Source organism: Myotis nattereri (assembly GCF_964212035.1).
Source record: "Myotis nattereri genome assembly, chromosome: 2".
Lineage (NCBI taxonomy): Eukaryota > Metazoa > Chordata > Mammalia > Chiroptera > Vespertilionidae > Myotis > Myotis nattereri.
In genome coordinates, this window is record NC_138076.1 from 195521341 (window position 1) to 195533946 (window position 12606).

General features: G+C 44.0%; 1 protein-coding gene across 2 annotated transcripts in view; it reads left to right on the forward strand.

Moving 5' to 3' along the window:
- The window catches only part of ANO2 (anoctamin 2), a gene marked incomplete at both ends in the record, with an annotated part of 294774 nt that extends 283341 nt beyond the window's left edge, over nucleotides 1-11433 (forward strand). For both annotated transcript variants that reach the window (XM_081084448.1, XM_081084447.1), the window contains 2 exons: nucleotides 9092-9197; nucleotides 11161-11433. In XM_081084448.1, the coding sequence (XP_080940574.1) occupies nucleotides 9092-9197; nucleotides 11161-11433 (379 nt within the window). The remainder of the gene's footprint in view (nucleotides 1-9091; nucleotides 9198-11160) is intronic.
- Between the last annotated feature and the right edge of the window lie 1173 nt (nucleotides 11434-12606).

The window sequence follows — 12606 nt, forward strand, 5'->3', positions numbered from 1 at the left end:
GTCCAGGTTAGAGTTATGATTAAAAGTTTAGCCCTAGCCGGTTTGGCTCAGTGGATAGAGCATCAGCCTGTGGACTGAAGGGTCCCAGGTTCAATTCCGGTCAAGGGCATGTACCTTGGTTGCAGGCACATCCCCAGTAGTGGGTGTGCAGGAGGCAGCTGATTGATGTTTCTCTCTCATCAACATTTCTAATTCTCTATCCCTTCTCCCTTCCTCTCTGTAAAAAATCAATAAAATATATATTTAAAAAAATTCTTAAACACAGGGATTATTGAAGCTGAAACCCAGAAAACTCTCCATTATTTATCCAAGAAGGGCAAATAAAGAGAAGATTAAAAAGGACTAAATTATTTAACAGTTTTGTACCCAGATGAAATGACAGTCCTCATAAAGGACTTAATCAAAGATCACACTTCATAAATAAAAAATATAGAATAACTACAACAAAAATAAAAACCTAGGGAAAGGTATTGTTGGGAAAATATAAGACTTTCTTGGACTATCCCCAGTGGTGTCTGACGTAAAAGCTGTCGATGACTCCATCTAAGAAGCAACGTTTCAGCTGTGCTTGCAGCAGTTGTAACTCTGGGCATGTCTGTCATGCTTTCCTACCTGAGACACCTTGGTACTGAAGATCAGCCATTTGTGAGATGGCTGCTTCAGTTCAATTTCACAGTCTGAGTCCACAAAAGGGAGAAAATGAATTGGTCTTCCCACCTAGATGGCTGAGTTAAACAACCTTACTAATTTGTGACTTAAATAGAAGGGTATTCTGGACCCAGAACCAGTAACTTTAGCCAACCAAGAAAAGACTCAAAATCAGAGACCAGATTAAATTTATTCATAGACATCAATTTATATCAGCCTCAATGTTTTAAGAATTTTTATACTTGGGGCTATGGAGACTCTAGCTCTTAGACTAAAGTCATATTACTAGACCATGCACTAGCCAGGGCCACTCTTCTGTGTGTTTGGAGTGCCAGACTGTACAGGGTGCTGGATTTTGGTCTGAGGATCCAACAGACATACTTCTACTGCTCAGAGAGGATCTGTACCGGCTCTAGGCCTTTTCTAGTAGCATCTAGATCTGCTCCAGCAGAGTCCATGGAGTCAGTCAACAGGTTTACATTAAATAAGCAGGCACTGAAAAGTGCAAATTATACAATTATTTTTATCACTGGAAGGTACCACAGAAATCATCTTGTTGAAACTCCTCATTCTACATAAAAAGAAACTGGGGCTTAGAAAGTTGAATTCCCCAAGATTACAGAGGTTTCTAGTGACAGATCTTGAGCTAAAATTCATGTCTATCCAAGAACACAAACCTCCACACCCATGTGTAGGGGGAGCGGTGGGGAGGGGAGGAACAATACCAGTGTGACTTGTAGTATGTGGAGATAAGGCTAACACTATCTGCTTCTTTAGTTAGTCTAGAAGCACATGTTCGTCCAGAGCACCGAGGTTTGCTGATATTTTCCCTACTATCAGATCTTCCAGTAACACATATGAATATGCTTTCCAGATATATCAGTGGCCTAAACTGCCTTAAACACACAGCGACTTTAATGAACCCCATAGTGAAAGTTGAGGGTAAACCTACTTTTAGGCAAGGTTTGATTCAACCAAGTTTGCTCTAACCAAATCTTTCTCCATCTCCCAAGTCCATTCCAATTGACATTGACTATAGCTTTAAGATCTGCATGACTGCCAGCAGCTACAGGCCAGAGGGATAAAAGCCCATAACTCTTTCCCAATGACCCCCGCAAAAGTTTCACTGCAGCTCATTGATTAGGATCAGTATGCATGCCCTACCCATAACCAATCACTCTCACCAGAGAAATGCGATACTCTCCATGGCTCTGGGACCATTGATGTGGGCTTTGGGGGGGTGAAATCATCTCCAGCTGAAGCACATGATCTCTGAGGTGGAGGTAGTTCCTTAGTGAGAAGACAAGATGAATGGATACCACTTGGCTAAAACAACACATGCCCAGGACATCAGGTATTAGTATACATGGATCAGATTGAGCTTTATTATATCCACCTTCAGAGTCACAGGATTTTCTAGCCAGTTGTAAGAGCCCAATAACTCTTCTCTCCATTGTTTCCATGCAAGTAGATGAGATAAAGGCTTATCTGTACCCTCCCTTTTTAATTTAAATTCTTTATTGTTTTAAAGTATTACATATGTCTCCTCCCCCCCCCCCCCTTGACCTCTTCCCAGCTGTTCCCACCCCCCAGCACATGCCCTCACCCCCCTACTGTTTGTGTCCTTGGGTTATGCTTATATGCATGCATACAAGTCCTTTGGTTGATCTCTTACCCTCCACTCCCCTGCTTTCCCTCTGAGGTTGGATGGTCTGTTCGATGCTTCTATGTCTCTGGATCTATTTTTGTTCATTAGTTTATGTTATTCATTATACTCCACAAATGAGTGAGATCATGTGATCATTTATCTTTCTCTGACTAGCTTATTTCACTTAGCACAATGCTCTCCAGGTCATCCATGCTGTTGCAAATGGTAAAAGTTTCTTCTTTTTTACAGCAGTGTAGTATCCCATTGTGCCCGCCCCCCTCCCCTTTTGTTAAATTCTGTGACTGACTGGAAGAATTATTAATAGGTGCATGCATGGGGAGTATATTCTATATTTCTATCAAGAAAATTTATTCACAGAAAATAGATCATTCCAGAATCAAACCAAAATGATTTTTGGAACATCTGATTGTTTTTTTCCTATTCAGCACCAGTGAGGATTATAGGTTCACTAATGCAACTGGTTTTGAAACCTTCATGGCTTGGCATTGGTTATGTGATAGGGAATAAGACACAGTGCCTCCCTCAAGGAGTCTAGATAGAGGAGGTGAGTAAGTAAATAAGCAATTAAAATATAGTTTTAATCATTTACAATGGTATCACTACAGGGAGCTCTGAGAGTCCTGAGGACAGAGGCCATGCACTTCACTCAGACTTAAGAGGTCAGGGGAAGCTTCAAGGGAGGTGGAATTTGAAGAATGAACAATAGAAAAGTTGAAACTCATCATTCATGTGACCAAGCTGGCCTGGGTGGTGAGCAGGATGAGAAGAGCAATGCCAGATGGTAAAGGGGGTGTCCAGGAGAGAAGGAGGTCAAGGGAGAGCAGTGTCTTCCAGGTGGAGGGGTGAGTTTGTGAGTGGTTAGGGCTGGAGAGATAGAGGTCAGTTTTAAGTAGCTCAGAAGGCACATAAGCCAGACCAAGAAGAGCATGTTGATCATTTGGAAGTGTATGGATTCCCTCTTGGGGCAGCACAGAGCCACTGAGGGATTTAAGGGAGCAGTGATGAACTCAAACTTTTCCTTGGTGTTATCTCTATCTGCAGTATGAAGACTAGTACATTACATTTAAAATAATGAGATGCCCTACTTCACAAAGTGAGCAGATACCTAGAGAACATGGGCAGCTTATATCTAGACAACCACTATCAAATTGGTATATTTTGAAGGCTAACTTTCCTAGATGGGTAAGAATGTTGATGGAAACCTCTACCGCAAATGGTCCTACTCAATGCATGCTGTGTAACCTTGTTTGGGTCATCAAATTCTCTGGAGATTTAGGAAGTTGAAGCATAAGCTACTAATGTCTTTGTAAGCTAGGAATTGTTGATGGCTACAAAATAAGTAAAGGAGAGAGAAAGAGAAAATGGAAGGAAGGAAGAGGAAAAGAGGGAGAGACAGGGAAAGATGGGGAATGGAGAGGGACTATGAGGAGAGAGAGAGAGAGAGAGAGAGAGAGAGAGAGAGAGAGAGATTGATTATGAGAAACAGAGACAATTCTGTAGCTAGTCCCAAAGCCTGTATTTAAAACTGCTTCCATGGTAGAATTTGATAATTGCCCTGATTTTCTGGCAAATGGTGTTGGGAACTCAATGACCCTTCTTATTCTTAGCTTTCAGTGGCCTCTGGAAATAAATGTGGTCAAATACAACGGGTCTCCGGCTCCAATCAAACCTCACCAGGGAAGAGGTGTATCTTAAAAATAGCAATAAAAGTTAAGGCAGGTCTCTGGCTCCCAGCATTTTTGCAGCAACATTGTCCTCAACCAAACCACTCTAGGAGGGCTGCTCCATAAACAGTCCAGTGACATCAATGTGCAGGCTGATTAGTGCCCATTTGACAAGGTCAAAGGACCACTGTGTCCTGCAGGATGGACGATGTCTTGGGCTCCTGGCTTAGCTGGAAGGGAGCAGAGCGATCAGCAGGGCAGGGCCTGACCGTGGATCTGGGTGCCGGCCTGGAGGAGCCGACCTGGGCATGGTTAACCCAATGGGTCTATTTGGAGGTACTGAGCCTGAAGAAGCAGCATCCTTGGGTGGCCTCTGTTGGGTTTTTCTGCAGGGCCTAAGTTCTTTCATACCCTGAGGTCCTGTAAAAGCTTTGAAGAGGCGAGTTTCCTTCCAGCCCATGGCTGCCCTTCATCTGCTTCTTGCTGAAACCAGAGGTAAAGTCAGTTTTTCCGGGTGTTGCCTTTCCTGATCTTTATCAACCACTGGATTGACATGGTTCTCATTAGTTCCTAATTGGCTGTAGTGTTTTCCCTTGTTAAAGGCCAGTTTCAGAAGGCAGTTTTAAGTAGCTCAGATGGTATGAAAATATTGTATGTAATTGTGTTCAGCATTAATTTCCACAGGGACTATTAAAATTTTTTTTTACATACCACCGTTTGGAGTTGAGAAATGCATTTACTAACTGATTTGTAATATAACTAAAATCTCGTTTTAAAAAAAACTACTGTTTGTTGATGACCAACTCCACAGTTTGTTATTTAGGCGCCCTTCCTGCCCACTGTGATTGAGTCTTGTGATGAGTTGTGGCAGATGCCACCGTTACTGGTCACCCCTCCAAGTGAGGATGGGAGGGGTACATCTGAGCCAGGAGTCTTTTTTCCCTCTCCGCACCACAGTTGCCCCATCTGTAAAATGAGGACTTGGAATAAATACTCACCAAAGATTCTTTTCTGCTTTAAAAAAATAGTAGTTAATGACACATGTAATATATTAATCAATTCCAACAAAAATTCTAAACATTACAGGCAACCTCTCCAACTTTGTACCACCTGCACCCTAACCCCTGCCTGGTCCTAAGCATCTTCCCAATAGTGAGCTCTTTCAGATATTTTTCCATGCATTCATATAAAATAAATTTGGAGAACCTTTAAGGTATTGTTTCATGGGTTTGTTTTATAATAATGTAATATATTTTGAGTACAAGTTAACCTTATATATTTAGGTAATATATAAATTCCACTCAATCAATGTTATTTTTCTCAGTGTTAGATCCAGATAAAACATTAATGTAATCTTAAAGCTAAAATATAATGTTGATTTTTGTACCATTTTCACTTATTGTATGGAAGTCTGTCTCAGTTAACACTATAACTTTGCTCCTGAAAACTAAGTATAAAAACATATTTGAGTCAACTGAATATTGCTATTAATTACATTCTTCTTTTGAAATTTTGAACTTTTTTTCACTATAAAAGTAGTTCTCCCTAATTATAAATGTATATATGAAAGACTCTCTTCTCAACCCCCTAATTCTGTAAGTATGTGTATGTATATATAATTCTGTATGTGTATATATGCATGAATACATGTATATGTACATGTATTACATATAATACATATTATATAAATCATAGAACTTAAAATTTATATATTACATAATTAATATATTAGTTATATTAATTATCTATACTAATAAAAGGGTAATATGCAAATTGGTCATGACACCGTAATCACGACCAGTATATAAATTGACCATCACTCCAACACACAAGATGGCTGCCCCCATGTGGTCAAAGATGGCCACCACCATGTTGCCATAAGATGGCCTGCAGGGAGGGCAGTTGTGGGTGATCAGGCTAGCAGGGGAGGGCAGTTAGGGGTGACCGAGCTGGCAGGGGAGGGCAGTTGAGGGTGACTAGGCCTGCAGGGGAGGGCCGTTGGAGGGGACCGGGCCTGTAGGGGAGGGTTATTGGGGGGGACTGAGCCTGCAGGAGAAGACTGTTGGGGGTGATCGGGCTGGCAAGGAGGGCTGTTGGGGGCAACCAGGCCAGCAGGGGAGGGCAGTGGGGGCAATCAGGCTGACAGGGGAACAGTTAGGAGTCAATCAAGCTGGCAAGGGAGTGGTTAGGGATTATCAGGCTGGCAGGCAGAAGCTTTACCTGGTGGCAGAGGCTTACTGAGTCTATGTTTTTTCAAACTATGAGTCATGGTTCATTAGTGGGTTATGAAATTGATTTGGTGGATCATGATCAGCATTTTAAAGAATAGAATAGATTAAGATAGAATAGAATAAAATAGAATAGAATAGAATAGAATAGAATAGAATAGAATAGAATAGAATAGAATAGAATAGAATAAGGGTGACCCAAAAAATGCATACACACTTTAACAGCTGATAGATAACAATTGATGTTCCTTCCTTTTCAGTTTTAACCCATTGGAATTAATAAATTATTCAAAGTGTGTATATATTTTTATGGAACACCCAGTAGAATGAAAAGAATGAAATGAAATAGAATAGAATAGAATAGAATAGAATAGAATAGAATAGAATAGAATAGAAAAATACCAGTGCATTGGACATAGCAAGAATATCTTTTGTGTAATTTTCATTTCAGTGACATATATTTATGTATGCATTAATTCAAAATGTATTTACTGTAGGTCACAGTTCTTAAAAAGTTAGCTTTGGAAAGAGAAATGTGAACAGATGCATAATTAATTAAATTGCATATTGTTCTTTTCTGTGGATAGCTTGTCCCGTAGTTCCTAACAGCACCCTTAGCCCATTGGCCTAGGTGTATTTCAAGTATAGCTTTCTGGACATATCTATATGTTAGTCTTTCCCTAGATCCTTAAATAGATGGATGTGCCTATTAGATTCAAAACATGTTTTGGATACTTAGGGAGAGCAAAGTGACATTTTCAAAAGCTGAGGTAGTAGCAGAGGTGGGACAAGATTTAGATTATTTATGGATTCTTTCCAGACTGGAAGAAAGCTGGGTGAGCAATGGCTCTCATGCTGAGGTCAGTGAACATCTGTTCGTTCATAGATGTAGCTAGAGAACAAGCGAAACAGGCTGTGATTGCAGCAGAAGGGACTGGGCTAGACCTGGGGAAGGATTTCCCTGTGGTAAGGAGTGTGTGTGTGTGTGTGTGTGTGTAACACTTCTTGGAGGTCTTGAGAAGAAAAAGTAGGATCAATTCCCTTCTGCCATGGAATCCTTTGGGGCGGGGGGGGGGGGTGTGGGGGAGGGGGGGTGCGAGGCAGGGAGCAGGACAGTGGGGAACCTGAGATTTTCCCATCCCAAGATATCCTTATTCCTTTAGCCACGCTCTCACTCACTCTCTCCCATTAGCAAGCATAATTGGAGCTGGCCATGTTTCTGTCCTCAGCCACGGATGGATGTGATGAATGCCGTGGTATTTTGCTGGGCTGCAGTTAGTTTTGCTTTTCATCCAAATGTCAAACCAAGCCTGCAACAGCTGTGATCAGCTGTTGGAAGAAGGGGAGTTGAGTGGGGAGGGGGCAGCTCCTGGCCTCTTGCCCAGCCCTAGCCGATTGCTTAGTGTCCACCTCTCAGTTTGTCTTTTCTGTTGCTGACTCCATCGCTTGGGTTTTTTTCTATCTTCTTGTTTGCATCTCTTTTCAGGTTTTTTTTTTTTCTCTCTTCTTCCCTCATCTCTTCTTGGGCAATTGGAAGTCACCATGCTTTGACATGAATCTTTCAAAACAGCTGGTGCTTTCAGGTTAGGGGGAGCTCCAGAGAGCACCCCCTTCTGAACCTCCCACCCCCCAAATCGCTACTGACAGTAAGCTGCTGTATGAGATAGGAGAAAAGACTGAATTCAGCCAGACTTGGATTCTTGCCTTACCTTAGCCTCTTGTTGTCAATGAGACTTTGGCCAACTGCTTAAATGTCTCTGAGCCTCAGGTTCTTCCTAGGTTACATGGGGATATCAATGCCTGCCTGAGGATGCTGTTGTAAAGATTAAATAAGAAAAGTTCCTTGCTCAGGGATTGACACACACTGCCTCTTTCCCTTCCTTTCTGCTCCTCAGATAGAGTCCCCACTCAATGGTCATACATCCCACATTGTGGCCTGATGCCACCCCACCCCTTCCTCCAGCCCTGGGCTTGCTTTGATTTTATTGAGCATCAAAGCTTTGCTGAAGTCTATGGAGGAAACAGTTTCATGAAGGATCATAATTCTTCTGGTACTAACTTTTGTCATTTTTCCAGGTTTAGAAAAAAGTGAGTCTGAGAAAATGAGCCCTTTCAAACATGAGTCATTCCAGAATGGGAGTAGGGGGGAGACAACGGTGAGGAAAAGCCCCTCCAAGGGTCTGAGGTCTAAGGAAGAGGCATGAGTTCATGTGAGGCCACTAACATTTTTTTTCTTAAGCCATATAAACAACTTATAAAGATGGCCAGTAAAAAAGGATGACACTGACCAACCGTGACTATTATCGTCAGCCCTCCTTCCCCAAATTCATTGTCTTCAGCTTGGTCACTTCCCTTTGGGTATAAGAATGTGGTCATCAAGTGAGGCTGGCCCCTCTCAAGACCATAGTCCCAAGGCAAACACTTGGGCATGAAGCTGGAATTGTCTGCTGGCACCTACATCTTCACTGAGCCCACAGACTGCAAAAACGGTAGGAGGATGGGGTGGGGGGGCAGTCTTCCTTCCCCTCCAAAGGCCATAAGCTAATGGGACCCAAGGTGGATTCACTGTCCTAGGGTCCTCTCATGATTCCTGGGCTCCTCCAGAAGTAGAATCCAGACACCAGAGAAAGCTTTTGGGGATGTTAGAGAGAGAGTAGGAAAAAGACATTTCTAGTCTGACATTGGTTTTTTGAGACTTTGGTCTTTTTATCCCACAGACACTTGTTGGTTGGACCATGGATTCCTTCTCTTTCCTCCCTTTCCCCCAAGTCGGAGAGCTAAGGGCTTGCCTGCTGCTTTGACCCCCGAGGTCCCCCCTAGAGCTACAGTACCCCCTTTCTTCCATTTCTTCTCAATCTGAACACACATTTCTCTCCTGGCAGGTTTAAGGATTACCGAGAGCCTCCGTGGGCCCCAAACCCATATGAATATTCCAAACAGTACTGGTCTGTTCTATCTGCCCGTCTGGCTTTTGTCATAATCTTCCAGGTGAGTTATTCCAGTAAGGAGTTGTCAATTAGGACTTAAGCTGCAAGAGTTAAGACAACCATGTCTCCTTGCCAGCCCCTCATCTCCAGGTTTCCATGGCACAGGTGACATAGGGGCCTTCACAGGTGGCAGGCAATGAGTGCTCCCTTCCCCAGGGCATCCACGAATTGATGGATTTGCAGAAAGAGACTAAAACACAGAATAAGATTACAAGGCAGATGTGGAGTAAGTTGCAGGGTGGAGATAGATTCCCATTTCAACCTAAGACAACAAAGGGAAATGGGAAGAGCAGTGGAAACCAGAGTCTCAGCTCTAATGCAGACAAACAGCCCCATCTGAACCTTTCTCCTAGCCCTCTCAGCTGGCTCCCTCCTTTGTTCCTGTTGTTTTAGCCCCTGAGACATCTGGTGGAAAGGGCCGCCAGAGCCATCCTGCCATTCCTGAATGAATAGCAAACTTGAGCCCAGTGATTCCTATCTCTGACAATAGCAGCAGCTCCAATTGTACCACCAAGATTCTCTGAGCATGAGGCCCCCCTTCCCGATTCTCCTCTCGGGTCCTGTGGGTCTTCAAGCAAAACTGGAGCCCTGGCCCAGATCCTTTTCTCATCCACTCATTCAGGCTTTTGTAATCCCTGAAGGTGGATTTCTGGAAGGTTCTAAAATATCCTGCCCCTGACCCAAGCCAAGAGGACAGTCAATATTCCTCTGGGGAGATGGGGCGATATATTTGAAAAATCACTCAGACATCTCCTGCTGCCCCACCTGTGGGAGTCAACTCACTTTACCATATGTCACATGTAGCATTGACTCACCCTGTGAGGAGTTCATTTAAAGGAGGAGTGTATAACTCAGAGCAGCTCTAGATGACCTAAGGCAGCCAGGAGCCTCTGGAAATAGAAGATGGTTCCCAAAGTCTTCCTCTGGGCTCCTAGGAGCACAAAGGGTTCAAGGTCAAGTTGGGAATAGGCTGAAAGCATGGAAGACAGCCATGCTGTTATCTCATTCTGGGCTTAGTCACTGTCCTCTGTACCTCAGAGAGGAGAAGACACATGAGCATATAATTGTCAGGCACAGAACACAACCATCGGAGGAGTGTATTGGGTAGGGTGTAGTTGTCGGTGGCTTAGGAAATGGATGGGAACCAGATTATCAAAGCAGCAAACATTTATTGGCCATGATGGCACTGTTATAACATATTCACCCACTTGAATAGAAAATACTCCTAGGGAAGCGCAGTCTTATCCTACCTGTGTTTACAATGGAGGGGGAGTAGCTTAGCAGACAGAGGAGGAAGCCAATTACAAGTGTGCACAAAAAAGGCAGAGAGTCCCCAACAGGCCATGTAACTAGAGTGGCTGGCATGGCATGGAGAGCAGGATGTGATAAATGTGAGTAGTGGGTGAGGTCTGCTGAGGCCATAGTTCAGTGCAAAAACCAAAGATATATCTCTGATATGGAAGACAGAGGGTCAGGTGCAAGGGAGAGAGAAGCAACTGGCCCAGGGAAAGCCTGGAGAGGCCATTGGGCCTTGTGGCCACTTCCCAGCAGCTCTGGAGCAGGGGGGCTGGAGGCTTTGAGGCCAAGAAGCCAAAGCAAGACAAATGAAATGGGTTGGAGGAGGGGAAGAAGCAATGGCTAATACTTATGGAGCCCTGCTATGTGCAACGTGTTGACTCATTTAATCCTCACACAACTTCAGAAAGTAGGTACTGTTACTATTCCACCTTCCACATGGGCACACAAGGGACAGTTATACTCCATGGCTAAGATCACCCACTAGTAAGCAGTGGAGCCAGAATAACACAGAGATGTCTACTCCCGGGTCTGTGCCCTTTACTGTTGCATGCTACCACCAGCTCCACTGCTGAGACGGTCACTCTGACGGGCAAGGGTAGACAGTGGTACACTAGTGTTCCCAGGCCAAGCCTCCTCTCTCTACCCTTATCTCTCACTTTTGACAGAACCTTGTGATGTTCCTGAGCGTCCTCGTGGACTGGATGATCCCAGATATCCCCACGGACATCAGCGACCAGATCAAGAAAGAGAAGAGCTTGTTGGTGGACTTCTTCCTGAAGGAGGAGCATGAGAAGCTTAAGCTGATGGATGAGCCATCCCCCAGCAGCCAGGGAGGAGACCATCAGAGCAGGAGGAGCCGGGCAGCCAGCTCAGCACCCTCTAGCCAGAGACAGCCAGGCAGCATCGCATCCTCTGGTTCTCAGCACACCAGCGTGTGAGCGAGCCAGCCCCACTGCCAAAGGGGTGCTGCGGGAGTGAGAGACCATTCACAAGCATGTCTGTGCTTCTGCACAGTGTGGTGTCTGTCATCTGCTGGGATATGGCATGAGGGGGTCTTGAAATGGGTGTGTGTGAAGAGAGAGAGAATGAGCTCAGAAAGGAAGAGAAATGATGCTGCTCCTTAGAAACTTCAAAATTAAGTTTATTTTACCTTAGTCTTTGGGGGATTGGTACCATTTGGAGTTTCTCTATCCCAGAATTCCCAGGCACTGAAACTAAGGGTACTTATGACTTGGATTAAATTAGCTTTAAGTCCTAGCTCTAGACATCATATCCTTCTTTCTATATATACATATCCCTCAGAGACTTAACCTTTCCCTCCATAATCAGCAGCCCCCAAGGCAGGAGAAGACAGTAGCTCAGACCTGACAAATGGTCACAGGATCTAGGTCTCTGTCAGGATAAAGATCACATCTTCACCTAAGTTAGGTTTCAGTTTCTGAGCCCTAAGTTGGAACAACCCCCTGGCTACTGTCCCATGAAACTGGACAGAGGGACACCAGAAAAGACCTCAGAACTGTCCTCAAGACCTGAAGAAATGATTCATTACACTCACCTCACCTCCAACCAATCAACTCCCCACACAACCCTGAACCCCTAACCCATAGTGTCTTCTGATTTTGCTCTATATAATCTGTAACCTATACTCTATTGGAGAGTTGTGTGTTTTTTAGAGCTCTTTCACACACCTCCATTTGGCCAATTCAATATTAAACTATTTTTTTCTTTCTATACTGCAAACCCCTGTTCATGCATTTCATTGGACCAGTGTGTATAGGCGGGCGGATTCCAGGAAAAACATCAGGGTTCCAGTAACAGCATCATAAGCCTTCCCTATGTTTCCTCAGGTCCCCCCCTCATTTCAGATGGCTGCAGGCCATGACAGAAGTGTAGTCAGGGCCCTGTTGTAGCATCCATCATAAGTGATCATCCCCCTGCTTCCCACCATCACCCTGAGAAAATTCTGAGTACTTACAGCCCAGGCTGTCATAGTCTTGGTGGATGCAAATTAAGTGACAGGGCTTATTATTACTGTGGCCACTGGACCTGATGGGGAGTTGCAAAGTTTCAAACCTGGGCTTGTCTTCAGTTCATGTCACAGGGGTGCTTTG